The 14272-nt window shown below is 45.6% G+C and overlaps 1 protein-coding gene across 3 annotated transcripts in view; it reads left to right on the forward strand.

Moving 5' to 3' along the window:
* Nucleotides 1-455: 455 nt before the first annotated feature.
* Nucleotides 456-14272, forward strand: part of VAV3 (vav guanine nucleotide exchange factor 3) — a 396567-nt gene continuing 382750 nt past the window's right edge. Inside the window, exon 1 of one of the 3 annotated variants that reach the window (XM_060301805.2) lies at nt 456-1374. In XM_060301805.2, coding sequence (XP_060157788.1) covers nt 850-1374 — 525 coding nt within the window. In that variant the 5' untranslated portion in view covers nt 456-849. The remainder of the gene's footprint in view (nt 1375-14272) is intronic. The other 2 variants (XM_060301801.2, XM_030868866.3) reach the window with 2 other exon arrangements.

Here is a 14272-nt window from a genome sequence, read left to right on the forward strand (position 1 = left end):
GGGGTCATGTTCCACTAAGGGTCCCAAAGCTTAGCCCAACCGGTGCAGCTGAGGACTGAGATTAATTGCGCTCAAACCCGGACCCGTCGCCGGCGCATGCGCAGTGTGGCCGCCGTGGCTCCGTGGGCGTTTCACAGGCCTATTTCTCCCCGGCAGGTTTTTGGGCTGTCAGCTGAAGGGCTCGGACTGCGACGCCGAACAGTTCCGAGCCTGAGAGGGCAGAAGGAAACTATCTCTAAGTGAAAAACACCTCGCGTCGAAATAGGCTTGTGGGGGGGGGGGCGGGGAAGGGTTTCAGCAGGCGTCTCCACACACTCACTTTAAGGTGCCAAAACATCTTTACGAGCAACTAACTTGGAGGAACAGGAACTATCTGTGGGAAGAGAATTTAGAAGGTGGAAGGGGGTGAGGGGGTAAAGATCTCTGTAACTTTAAGCGTTGCGTTCTCAACATGCCCTTTGCCTTTTTTTTTTTTCTTTCCATTTCTCTGGGGAGTACGGATGCCCCAATTAATCCTTGGCACCTCTCGGACCCTTTAAAAACTGTCATTGCCGTTTAGGAGGTCCTAACAGGAGCCCCCACCGGACTACATTGTTCAGACGCGCTCTCCCCAAACCGGGGAGGCGTCCGGAGAGAAGATCCCCGGGCGCCTGGAGCTGGGTGAGCTCCGCCAACCTGAGGGCTCGTGGTAGGCGGGGGCCCTGGGATCCCCTTGGCCGCCACCGCCCCTCTCCCCTCCCCTCCCCTTCCCCGCCCGGGCCGCCGACCCCAGGCCAGGGCGGCGCGCGCTCTCCCACCCGCGCCTCTGGGGATTCGCAGACGGCAGCGAGACTGGCCGGCGCGCTGGGCATGCTCAGTCGCCCGGCGCCGGGCTCGCGAGTAGGAAGCCTGTGCTCGGTCGCCGCCGCCGAGCCGGCCGGGGCGCACGAAGAGCGCGCGGGACTCGCTTGCAGCGGCGGTCGGGCGGCGGTGGACCCGGGCCGAGACCGGAACCAAGACCCGCGCGGGGCACCCCGTCCGCCTGCCGCGGCTCCTGCTCTCTCGCACAGTCGTACAGTTGCAGGAAACGGGCCGACCGCGGCTGGCGTCGGGGAGGCGGAGGAACCGCGGCGGCCGCCGCTGCATCCTCGCCGCCTGCCCCTGCCCGGCAGCGTCCCGGAGCCGTCGGGCATGGAGCCGTGGAAGCAGTGCGCGCTGTGGCTCATCCACTGCAAGGTGCTGCCCGCCAACCACCGGGTGACCTGGGACTCGGCGCAGGTGTTCGACCTGGCTCAGACCCTCCGCGATGGAGTCCTGCTCTGCCAGCTGCTCAACAACCTCCGGGCGCACTCCATCAACCTGAAGGAGATCAACCTGAGGCCGCAGATGTCCCAGGTAAGGAGGCCGGCGCGGGCGCCTCCGCCTCCAGCCGGCAAATCGCATTAATCAGCCGGGTAATTTCTTTGTGTAAATGCAAACATCTAGGTGCGTTCGGTTTCCCCTGCCTCGCAGCCTTCTGCTTTGCGGACCACTTCGGCTTCTTGTACCTTGGCTTGAGATGGTTTAGCTCTTTAGCTGAAGGCTAGGGCCCTGCGTCCTGAGACGGTATGAGGATTTCGTAAGGGCTTTCTGTGAGGCGGGAACAAGCTGTTTTAGGGTGCCCTGCACCTACCTGTGTGTGTGTGTGTGCACGCGCGCGCGTGTGTGTGGCGGGAGGCAACGAAAGGAATTTGATCCAGCTCTTTTATAGTAACGATGGAGAGGCATGAAAGGAGCTGATGGGGATAATTTTGCCTTTAGTCTGTTCTTTTGCTTTGCGTTTCGTCCCCATGTTTTCTTGAAAGCGGAACCATGACATAAAGAGGACTCTAGGAAGTGGAGGGCGTTCCGGTACCGTTATCTGTACAGGAATGACACTGACCAAAGGGCGGAAAAGGGAGCACAACAAGGCGGCTGCCCCGAAAGCCCCCTGAGCTTGTGGCCAGCTGGCAAGCTACATGGTTGGGTTTATAGCTAGGCTTAAGCCACGTGAGAAGGAGCAAGTCTAGTCTCTCCCAGCAGCGACAGGAAACGAGAAGTTTCGCTCCAGATTCCGCTTTCCTTCATTTGGTGGTTGCTCAGGTGGTGTGGTGCACTCTTGGCTCCTGTGTCTGGAGCCTTTCCTGGAGGTGCCTCTTTGAGGGGTTAAAAAAATGCAACTCCGGAAGGCTGTGTGCACCCTAGAGTAAACTCAAAAGTCTCAACTCAGTGGAATGGTAGTTTCTTGGTCCCGTCAGAAAGTTTGCATGCAGAAAGCTGTTAAACACAAGTCAATACATCTGTTTTCTCTTTCAGAATGTAAAAAACCACTTTCAACTTACAAGGGAGAGGAAACAGTCCCTTCCATGACACACTTTACCACTAATCCTGAATGATACAGAGCCTCAGCTATTTAGCAACCAGAACAGTGCCTTTTACAGCGGAACTGACTTTATATAACGAATAACTATGTTTCTAAAGTTAGGGCACACACCTTCCTCTCTTCTTGATGTCAGTGTTTCATCAGGGCTTCTCTGCACCTCAAATTCTGCATCCCTTGCCTGTCTACCTTCAACCTGCTGATTAGTGGTCCCCAAGAAAGAACAGGCTTGTTAAGTGGTGAGAGCCATATGGTTTTAGAAGTGAGATAATTTATTTTGTACTCTCCCATGAGCCTGGGTGGTGACTGCTAACTCTACGGACCACTTAAGTGTTGTCCCAATTCAGGATATCCTGCCCAAGGGTTTAACAGACATTTCCATTAAGCTGGGAGTTGCCACTCTCAACAGAGTTCTGTAGGAAGCTGCAGGTGATTATCCAGTCTGCAGATTCCCATTTTCCACCTGGCCTATGGCCTCAGGATGCCTTGGCCCACCAGCAGGGAGTACAGTACTGTGCTCATGTCCTGAAACTTCAGTCGCCCAGAACCCTTAGGGGCTGTTCAGTAAGTTGTTCTCAATAATGAAGTATTCTGGACAGCTGAGCATCTCCCTATTTCAAGCTTCTAACCTTTACTTGAATTGTAACAATGGATGAAATTTTTTTCAAATTCTTTTTGCTCTTTCTTCCCCTTGTAGAATATAGTAGATGTAATTTAATCGTTTTGTTGACAAAGGATTGTCATTATAAGCATCATTAATGAAAATTGAGCACATATGCTGCTCTAAGAACTCTATTCCCTACTGGGAGTACCACAATGAACACCTCAGGATCCTTGCCCTAAAGGAATTATTACACTGCTCTATCATATAAGCCACCAGGTTATAATGAACTAAACAGCTGAATGACCTTCCTTAGGCTGTTGTGCTTTTGGGCTCTTAACCCTAAGCTTTCTGGTTCCAAATTCAATGCAGTAATTTTCTGTGAGTGTGGGCTTCTCCCACAGGTGAACCGTGGAAAGTTAGTACCTGAATATGGTGATGTCTCTTTTTGTTGCCTTCTTGATTCTTGGCCACATTGCAGAGAGATAAGGTTTCTGAACAGCTGCGTGCTGGACAGGTGAGCTTGTATTATAGAGGTTGTCCTTAAATCCTTAAATGAGATTTAGTGCATGTTTTCATTAAATACTTCATTGATGTATTTAACATGCCTACAGTGACCAACAGATACTATGCACTTAATAGGTGTTCACTATTAGCAAAATTACTTAAGACTTTTTTTTCTGCTATTGTCACATTAACAGTAATAGGTTATAATCAAAATTTTAAAACGGTTGCAAGGTCTACAAGTTCCTTTGGGCTGACATCTCTATTTCTGCCTCTAACTACTCATATCTTTCTTGGTGAAGGTTCTGGCTGCTTCCGGTTATAAGGCTTCTGTGCCATGAGCTCTATCCATACTATATAGTGAATAACCTAATAACCCAGTGAAACCCTGACATACGCCCCAGCAGACTTTACTCTTCTGAATTTAGAGCTGTCATTACTAGTATGTGTGGCTTTTCCCATGTCGACGACTCATTCTGTCCATCCAGCTTAGGTTCTGTTGAAGATAATAACTTGAAATAAATGATTTCCTTTTAGCACCTGATCTTCTGAGCCAGGAAAAAACTGGAGGCTCTCACTTCAGAGTTTTGTGGTATTTGAGACTGTTATGAACAGATGTTGACACAAAAAATTTTAGCGTATAGATGTCTTATTGTTTTTAAGTTTTCAGAAAGAGGCTATGAATAGCCTCTTTTAATAAGAGTGTGTACCTCCAATGAGTGGGATTTATTCCACTCTGTTAGCCTTCTGCCTTGTTTGTGTTAAAAAATAATAACCCTGCAAATAATTAAACAATTTTAGGTTTGAATCTTGGAGTCTTAAGTTAATCAATTGTCCTCCAAAATAAAATTAGAAATGGGACCCCGATTCTCTTACTTAGTAATTGTTCTTTTTGGCTGTGGACATCAGCCTTTTTTTGGGTCTTGCTATGTTGGTAAGAGGACAATCTTCTTTAGTTCAAAATAGGTCCTTTTTTTTTGTAACCCTGATTTAGATTTGTTTTTAATCAGTTAAGGTGGTAAACATTAATCACATTTAGTTACACATTTAACGTATTCCTTTTATTATAAAGAAAAAAATTAAATAAACCCCAGATGATCCATGAAAATCCACACAATCCGTGAAACCTGGTCTCTGTATATAGTAGACAGATTTATTTTTCATCTAAAACAGTGTTCTAGCTAGGATACCAAGCACATACATGACACTGGAAGAGAAGAGCCTTCCTGTGCTGGTTGTACCGGGGGTGCAACGTGGAAGACTGTGGGTTGTGGGCTTGATGTCACTTTTGGTGGTTAAGAAGTTCTCCATAAATGCCTATAGTTAACCATGGATGTATCATCAATGAAATTAGCTTAATCTTACTATTTTGTACTTTTAAATTTTGCTTTATATTATGTCATAGGATGGGAATAACACATTTGATAAATTTACTGACCACTGTGTACCGTGTAGGTAAACTTCGAATTTTCTTAAAATGACTTATTCAGGTTTCAGGGGTTCCTTGAACAAATGTTTGTTCCTACTATGTGTCAGGCACTGTTGTAGGCACTGGCATGGAGCAGTAAACAAACTCAATGGAGTCCCTGCCCTAAAAGGACTTATATTTTAGTGGGGGACAATAAATAAATAAATGGCTGTAGAATGTGATGTGCTGTGAAGAGAGATGGACCTGGGTAAGGGACTAGAGGGAAATGTGATTTGATTTTATGGAAGGTAGTCAAGAAAGGCTTCTCTCAGGAGATGCCAATTGAGCAGGACCTGAAGGGAGTGAGAGAAGGCAGGAATGTGGATGTTTGGAAGAAGAAAATTCCTGGCAGAGGGAACACCAACGTCTTGAGGTAATTAAATGGTGGGTAAACTGAAGGAACAGCCAGAGGCCAGTGGGCTGGAGGACAGTGAGTGTGAGAAGGGGTCGTAGGGATGAGGTGAGAGGGAAAATGGGGGCCAGATTTTTAGGACTTGTGGGCCATTGTAAGGACGTTCACCCTGGGTGAAATAGGAATCACGTGGCTTGACTTACCTTTTCAACAGGGTCACTCTGGCTGCTATGTTGAGAATAGACCACAGAGCAGCCAGGATGGAAGAGTCAGGCTAAGGCCATCATTCGGACAAGTGGTGATGGCGGCTCTGACCAGAGTGATAGCAGGGCAGGTGGTGAGAAGGAATCCAACCCTAGGTATATTTTGAAGATAAAGCCAGCCAGGGTTTATTGATGGAATCAGATGAACAGTATGAGAAGAAGAGAGGAGCCAGGAATGAATCCAGGGTTTCTGGCCTGAGGAATTGAACTGATGGAGTTGCCATTTACTGAGATGGAGAAGATGGGAGGAAGAAGAGCTTTGGGGGTTGGGGGTAGGGAGAGGGGGAGGACAGTCTGGAGCTAGTTATGTCTGAAATGCCCAGCAGGCATCTAGATGCTGAGCAGGCAGCTGGAGAAATTGGAGATGGGAGAGGAAAGGTTTGCAGTCATCAGGGTGTAGGTGGTATTTAAAATCTCAGCACTGGATGATATCACCTAGGGAGTAGTGTAGGAAGAAAAGATCAGACGCGTGAGCCATGGGGCCTGCCCACGTGTCAAGGGTAGAGAGATGGGAACCTGTAAGGAGTTGGGAGGGAATGGCCACGGGGAAGGAGAGAAGTCAACAGAGTATGGTTCTAGCAAACCGGGTGAATAAAGTGTTTCTAGAAGGAGTGATTAGACACGTCAAATGCTGCTCTTCAAGTGGAAAAAGATTGAAGATAGAATATTGTATTAAGCAATATGAAGTTCTTTGGTGACCTTGGCAAAAACAGATTTGGTGTGTGATGGGCGAATGGGAGAGGATCTAGACCACGAGTATAGACGTGTTAGGGGGTGATTTTGCTGTAGAGAGAGCAGATAAATGGGGTAGTGGCTAGTAGGGGAAAAGAGATCAAGAGGGTTTTCTTATCTTACAGCATTTTTATTTAATACCGATTATAAGAACTCTTTTAAGATTTAGACAAATTTTGTCATATGGCACACTTGTATATATGCATATGTGTGGGAAAAATATGTGTGTATATAAGAAAATATAAATGAAATATATTTAGTGCGTATTTTCCGCGGAGCACCATGTGTTGGTGATGCAGCATTTCTAAAAGAATTCATCACTTTTGTTCCCAGGATTTCCTTCCAAGCTCCTAACACACAGTTGGGTTTTCATTGCTGTTACTACTTCTTAAAGTTAAAGAGAGCTTTATTTCTGCTATACATAACTGTACATTATTTTAAAACTATTATCATATAAGTTTTAGCATTAAGGTGTGCTTCCCAAATGCGTGTCTGCATCCTCCCCCCTCCCCCCACCCCCGCCCCAGGTACTGCTGTGTGAAGATTACTGGGTTATACAGAAGAGAGAAAAAAGGCTGTCATTGTCCAAAAAGAGTGGTGTGCCAGTTATATTTTTAGCCAGTCAGTTCAGAAAATAATGTCATTATTTAACCTTTCTTCTCAGGAGTCAGTAACCTTTTTGCCATTTGTTGGATTATTCTCTTGGCCAGCATAAATTTAAACTTGACACCGATCAAGATCTTTTCCTGTGAAGTAGCTCAGGCATCTTAAGCACTTGTTCTGTCTGCATACTTGATGGCTTAACCTGGGCTCTCCAGGAACCAGAGCCTGGGGTAAAGGATTGAAGTGCTGAAACTTTATTGGTGAGGTGCAATCCCATGGTTGTCAGAGTGAACAAAATGAGCAAGTGCCTTTCTTTTTAAGATGGGGAAAATTATATCATGTTTGTAATGCAGATAGGATTGATCCAGTCTAGATCACCACTGATTTCCTAACTTTCAAATACAACATACTCTTTTTAGATTATTTTTCTTAAACTCACAGGGGCAATTTACATTATTGACTTTTCCTTCCGTCCTGAAACTCTTAACTGTCATCACACTGTACTCTCCTGGTTCTCTCGTACCTTTTAAATATTTATTTATTTATTTATTTGGCTGCGTGGGGTCTTAGTTGCAGCACGTGGGATCTTCGTTGCGGCATGCGGGCTCAGTAGTAGCGGCACACTGGCTTAGTTGTCCTGCGGCCTGTGGGATCTTAATTCCCCAACCAGGGATCGACCCCGCATCCTCCTGCATTGGAAGGCGGATTCTTAACCACTGGACCACCAGGAAGTCCCTCTTGTACCTTTTGTATTCCTTCTCAGCTTCCTTTGCTGGCTTCTCTTTAAACATACCTTAAGAATTTTAGAGTTTTCTCCTTCGTTGCCTTTTTTCGTATCCTCTTCCCTGTATCATCTCATGACACTGTGGCGTTACCTCCTTCTCATACCCTGATAGACCGCATGTTCATGGTGACAGCCTATATCTGCCTGTTTTATGCCCCCACCTCTGTGGTTACAGTTACTGCTTGGATGGAGGGATGAGAATCACGTGATCAGAGTTCACTGTGGAAAGTTCAGCGACAGCAGAGAGAAGGATGAATTGGATGGGGTGGAGCTGGGCATGAGAAAGACTCCTGCTGAAGCTTAGTTAGGGGAGGAGGAGGCCAGTGGATGTGAGGCCAGAGAAGGGGTGGGAGTGGAAGCATAGGAAGGAATGAGAAAGATGAGAGAGAATGAAGAGTTGTAATGCACCAGACTTTGGAACCTCTTAGGTGCAGTACTAGTGGAAAGTATCTAGGATGAGCCTCAGGTTTCAGGCTTGGGTGACTAGGGGAATAGAGAGGAGGTACAGATGTCAAAGGGAAGGGGCACAATCAGTTTTGGATGTTGAGTTTGAAGTTGTTACTAGTTACCTTCCGTATTCTGTTTCAAGCATCCTACTCTCTTACTAATCCTTCCTTTCTGGATTATTCTACTAATACCTAAAATTCAACAATCTTTTGAACTGTTGGTCCCACCACCTCTTCACTGCCTTCGTGTCTTCATTTCCCTCCTACTCAGCTTAAATACCACTGTCATTATAGTTACTTCCTTAGCTTCTCTTGGTTGGTGATACTCATTTGGGTAAAATATAACCCTGGTTAAATCCAACTCTCTACTTACTCCCTGCCTGCAATTCAGCTGCTGAACCTGACCCGTGGAGGAAAACGCATACCACCTGAGTGCTCTCACTTTAAATTCACGATCCCTAACCTCAGGTGGGCGCCTCAGGCAACCCAGCCATCTGAGTACCTGTCTCTAGACCAGACATTCTTAAAGTGTGATCTGGGGGCCTCTGATAGTCCCTAAAATGCTTTTAGGGGTTCCCTAAGGTCGCACATTCTTTTAAAAATATTATTAAGACACTGTTTGCCTTTTCTCACTCTTCCTTTCCCACGAGCGTATAGTGGAGTTTTCCCAAAGCTACATGCTGCTGACCTGTGATTGTGTGTTTGTGTATGTTTTAAAGATTTCTCATTTTAGAATTCTAGTATATTAGGTGTTGATAGATATAACCCCTATAAAGAAAAGCTGCTGAGGATTCTTACTCATTAATTTTTTAGGAGTGTAAAGGGGTACTGAGACCAATTTGAAAACTGCCCTAGACCATCCAATTTCTGACTCTCCCAGATGCCTGTCTGGTACCTTTTCTTCTTGAACCTGCATCTTCATTCTCCCTCTCAACTGGTGATCTTGCTTCCTATTCCACCGAGAAAACAGACACAGTCAGAGGAGAGCTTCCTCAGGCGCCCACCTTCCCGCATCTTGCCCGTAGACGATGCTTTCTGTCCTCTTCTGTGGGTGAATTATCAATGCTCCTAGCAAAGGCCAGTTCCTCCTTCACTCTATCTCTGTGCTTTCCTACATCTTCCGTTCTCTCCTGGATCTTTTTGTTTGCATGCATGGGATACATTTTCAAGGTAGAGCCACAAAGACTTGCTGATGAGCGTTGGGTATGAGGGAGAGTGACTAAGGACTCCTGAAGTTTGACCTGAACTACTGGGGCAGGTCAGCATAACCTCCTTATAACTGTTCCCATGGACCATGGGATAAAATCCAAGCTCCTTGGTAAGCATTGCAGGGACCCGTGGGCTGGTCCTGCTTCATGTCTCAAAGCTCTTTCAACTGTGTGCTCCTGACCTTTTCGTGGCTTCTCAAATGAACTATGCTGCTATTGGTTTGCCTATTTCTCTACTTGAAGGGTCCTTTCTCATTAGTCTGAAGGAAGACTTGGTTCAAGGGCCCTTTGCAGGGAGGGCTGCCTAACTCCTTCCGCAGGTGTAGCTGATCACTTACTACTTTGTGCCACGCTGTATAGTGTACGTGGGTGGAGGGCAGCATTCCGTACACTGTTTTGCAATCTTTTTCTTATCTCTCTCTCTTCCAGGCTGTGACCTGCTTGAGGCTATCATAGGCTTTTTCATTTATATACATCTCTAGAATCTGACCCAGGGACTCATACGAAACATGCATACATAAGTAGGCATTAATGAAACTTACTGAAAATGGTAACTCTTAGTTTACTACCTTGTCAAACACACCTATACAAAATTTAATAAGATGTGCTAAGCACTATGTCATTAAAAACCCAAAACATCTGTTCTTTAAGTGGCATTACTAATAATAGCAGATAACATTACTCTGCTACTTACCACCTGAGTGCCTTCCAGAAAGTGCCTGAACCTGTCTGTTTGAGGACTAAATGAACTAATTATCCCTATGCTTGGCACATAACAAATGCTCAATAAATGTTTACTACTTTTACTACAATTATTACTACTGTTTCTGCAGAAACACTCCAGGCAGTGTGTTAACACCTTCCTTGCATTATGTCATCCAGTCATCACAACACCATGAGACGGACACTGATATTCATCCCCGCGCTACTCTCCAAGGCTAAGAGGAGTTAGTAACTTGTACTAACAAGTAGTGGTAGGGGCAAGATGAGAAGTAACACATTTATAGCGAACTGAGTTCCCATCCACAAGGCTGTTGGCATATCTGAATGTGAACTGTGAGGACTTTTCTTTTCACTCTCTTTTGCTCTCGTGGCATTCCTGTGGAGGAACGCTGTCATTGGTTTTGTAGCTGTTGATTATAGCACCTCCACACTAAGTTGGATATTGAGTAATACTTTTGGTTTAGGGTATTGAATGTACCAACTGGATGGTTTCATACACATTGATCACACGAATCAGTATGAAATGGGAGATAGGCTTTTGACAGGTATGCAGTGGGGAAAGGAAAAAAGCAGATAGAAAAACTAAGGGAAGTTAACGAAAGGAAAGGAGAAAATGAGTGTATGCTGGTCCCTTTCGGCCTTTTAACACTGTGCCTCGGGACAGCTGGTCTCGAGCACATAGTTTAATGCCCTACTCTTGAGCAGGGTCAGGACTGCTTGCATTTCCCTGGGCAACAGGAACACCATTGTTTTAAATGGCATGTTTTCAAGTGATTGTCTTTTTTTTTCTTTTATGTATTATAATCATTCTTCTTGTAAATTCACAGGCATCTATTGTTAGCTGTTAATTGGAATGCTATATCCCACTCTTTTTTCCCCTGTTAACACAGACCCTGAATGATATTAAGGACAGTCACAAATTCACATTCTGCCTTTCCCCGTCTCAAGCATTTACAGGACAGAACCATGAAAAGTGAAGGAAGCAGCTACTTCTGAATTTCATGGAAAAACTGTTTTAGAATTGTATTTTATGCTGCTGTCTGAATGTGCTTTCAAAATATGTGTTGCAAGACGTGTAGTCAGCTTTTGAGTGGTTTGCTTAACAGGAAGCCGGCAGCATATGCTGCTCACAGGGGAGTGCCCTAAAGGGTCAATTAATATGGAATATTTAATGAAACACTTGATACTCACCTTCCATGATTTTCAAAGTGCTTGTCTTAAAATAGGTCTGGAACAGCTGGCCTGAAGAAACAAGCATCATGCCTCTGTGCCCACTAAGTCAGGAGCCTTTTCCTGGGGGTGTGGTTTAATGAAAAGACTTCAGGCCAGGAGTCAGGAGACCCAGGTTCTAGTCCCAGCTCTGTCCCTGACATGTGACCTTAGCAAATACTGCTTCTCTTTGTCTCCACCTTCCATACTTACAGCAATGATAGAAAATACTTACATATGCGGCAATGTGCTAAAAAGCAGCTAAATTTTTTACACATATTTAGATCTCACTTAGGAGGTATTACCTTTTTTTTAACATCTTTATTGGAGTATAATTACTTTACAATGTTGTGTTAGTTTCTGCTGTATAACAAAGTGAATCAGCTCTATGTATACATATATTCCCATATCCCCTCCCTCTTGCGTCTCCCTCCCACCCTCCCTATCCCACCCCTCTAGGTGGTTACAGAGCACCTGAGCTGATCTCCCTGTGCTATGCGGCTGCTTCCCACTAGCTATCTATTTTACATTTGGTGGTGTATATATGTCCGTGCCACTCTCTCACTTCGTCCCAGCTTACCCTTCCCCAGCTAGGAGGCATCACCTTTCATGAGGAGAGCTTTGGGACAAGCCAGAAATGTTTAAATCCCAGCTCTGGTACTTAACTTTCCCAAGGTCATAGAATTGTTAGTTTCCTTGCTGAGTCTCAGTTTCCTCCTATAATAGGCAAGAAATAGTAAAATCTACTTTGCAGGATGTGGTGAGAATTCAATAATATATGTAAAATGCCTGGGCATAGTAGGTATTCGGCAAGATTTTATTTCCTTCCTTCTCCCCCCACCTCCTTGATCCTCATAAGAGGCAGGAAGAACAAGGTCTTATCTCTGCTCTACAGAGAAGGAAGCTGAGATGTGCACTGGCTAAAGGACTTTTCTCAAGGTCACGGATAGGAAGTGGTAAAGACAGGACTTGAGTCCAATTGTCCTAATTCTAAATTCAGTGAAGTTTCCCATTCCTGCTACCAAGCTCAGCTGATAGATGGTGAATTGCATGAGCCAATGACTGGGAACATGCTTGGAGAAAGCAAGGCCTGTTCTGCAAATGTAAAATGACATTATTATTTTGCACTGAAGTTTGCTGTATTTAAAATAGAAACATCTAAAATAATGAAACCAGATTTCAGTTATTTTAGGGTCTGATTATCTAGTTTGTGGCTTATTGGATTTTTGGTAGTTTCAAAGCTCTTCTGCTTTCTGCTTGGTTCTGTTTTCATGGAAATTTGTGCATATGGTTGATTGATTCATCAAATTATCCATTTGTCTGCTAAATATTGGGCTTTGTAGTAGATGCTGAGGATTCAAAGGTGAATAAAACTCAACCCCTGGCCCTGTGTTGCTTTTAGGCTACACAGCACGGATTTTACCTCAGACATGCCCTTATAAAATGCGGGGATGGGAAGGGAGACTTGAGTTAGAGTGATGGGCGTGGCAAATGTTGGGTAGGTGGGTGATGCTTTTTTGGATGCATTGTTAATTTGCTGATGTTCAGGGCATGACATTAACATCACAGAATGGATTATGTGTGTGCCTGGCCCATGGTATAGCTCTCCTTTCCACAGACCTTTGTCTAGTACCTCCTCTTCCGTGAGAGGCACTGAAAGCAGAAAGATACATGACACGGAGTTTCTGCTTTTGAGGGGCTGGGAGAAAGCAGATTTGACCCTGGAGCGAGGCTTTTGCAAGAATGAGAAAGGAAGTCACTGGATGCTGCAAGGCCGGTGCAAAAGTGCACGCAGCTGGGTGAGAGAGATGAGACCCGGAAGAGGACAGACATGAGTGGTTACTAGAGAGGAAGAAGGTTTGTGAAAGAAAACTAGGTGGGGAGAGTGTGTGTGAGACGGAGGATGTACAGAGACATTCAGACTTTGGTGATGTCCCCAAAGAAGGCAGTTATTCTGAGCACTGATAACGTTAGTACTGGAGTAGGGCTGTACCGTTGGCATTTGGCCGTGAAGATGTTCAGTTACATCTGCCTGGTGTGTGGCCTGGAGCATCAGAGGATGGCCTATTCTCTTGAATATCTTAAAAGCTGAGGGAGCAGAGACTACAGAGTCAGACTGCTTAGTGGGCACGTAAAGTAAAGCACGGAGAGCTGGAGGCCTTCTCACTCTGCCTCTAACCTCCTGGCTTGCCACCTCTGCCTCCCACCTGTCAGAACCTTTCCTTATCCTCCCTGTGCCCTTCTGTTGATTGACATCTCCTCCTTCCCTGGTCCTTTTGTCCTTGGCTGTATACTCCAAAGTCCTGTCTGGATCTGTGCGGTCAGCTATTCCACTTTCACCCCCAATCCCCTTCCCCTTCTGTGACCTCAGATGGGCCAGCCTGGAGCACCCTTCTCCACAGTCTTTCCTGTTCTTGCGTGTGAGCTGAAGAGAGCTGTCAACGTCAGCACACCAGCCTGTTTTTACTGTCCAGCTTCACTGTAGCCTCATGCTGTTTTTCTCACCTCTTTGCCATGCCTCATGTCTTTTTGGCTTCCTCTCATTCCCTCACTCAGATGCCAACCCTCTAAAGCCACACTCCCTGAGTCCCTGACTCTCCCCCAGTCCCTGCAAGCTCACCTGGTTCTCATTATTACCACCCAGCCCTCCTGAGTTTGGACTTGGCCTCAGTCTATCTCATCCACTACCCATGATGGTGACCATTATTACTGTCATGAGAGGGAGCGACTCTTGCAAACTTTACAAGTTACAGTTGTACATTTTTTGACCTTCTGACTACCAAGGGGTCTTGAAGGGAATATTTAATCAATGAAAATCCCAGAGGCAACCAGGTGTCATGAAAACACTGATTCTGAGAAGTTCACCTCTGTGCACTAGCAGTACTTCTTTTGGTTTGTGGTCTGCAGAGCCCAGGGGTGTGACTTAGTGAACATCCACTGAACAAACCAGAAGCTCTCAAGCCATTTTTATCAGTTCCCAGCAGGTCTGAGGCTGCATGTGC

The sequence above is a fragment of the Globicephala melas genome, chromosome 1 (genome assembly GCF_963455315.2).
Source record: "Globicephala melas chromosome 1, mGloMel1.2, whole genome shotgun sequence".
Taxonomy (NCBI): domain Eukaryota; kingdom Metazoa; phylum Chordata; class Mammalia; order Artiodactyla; family Delphinidae; genus Globicephala; species Globicephala melas.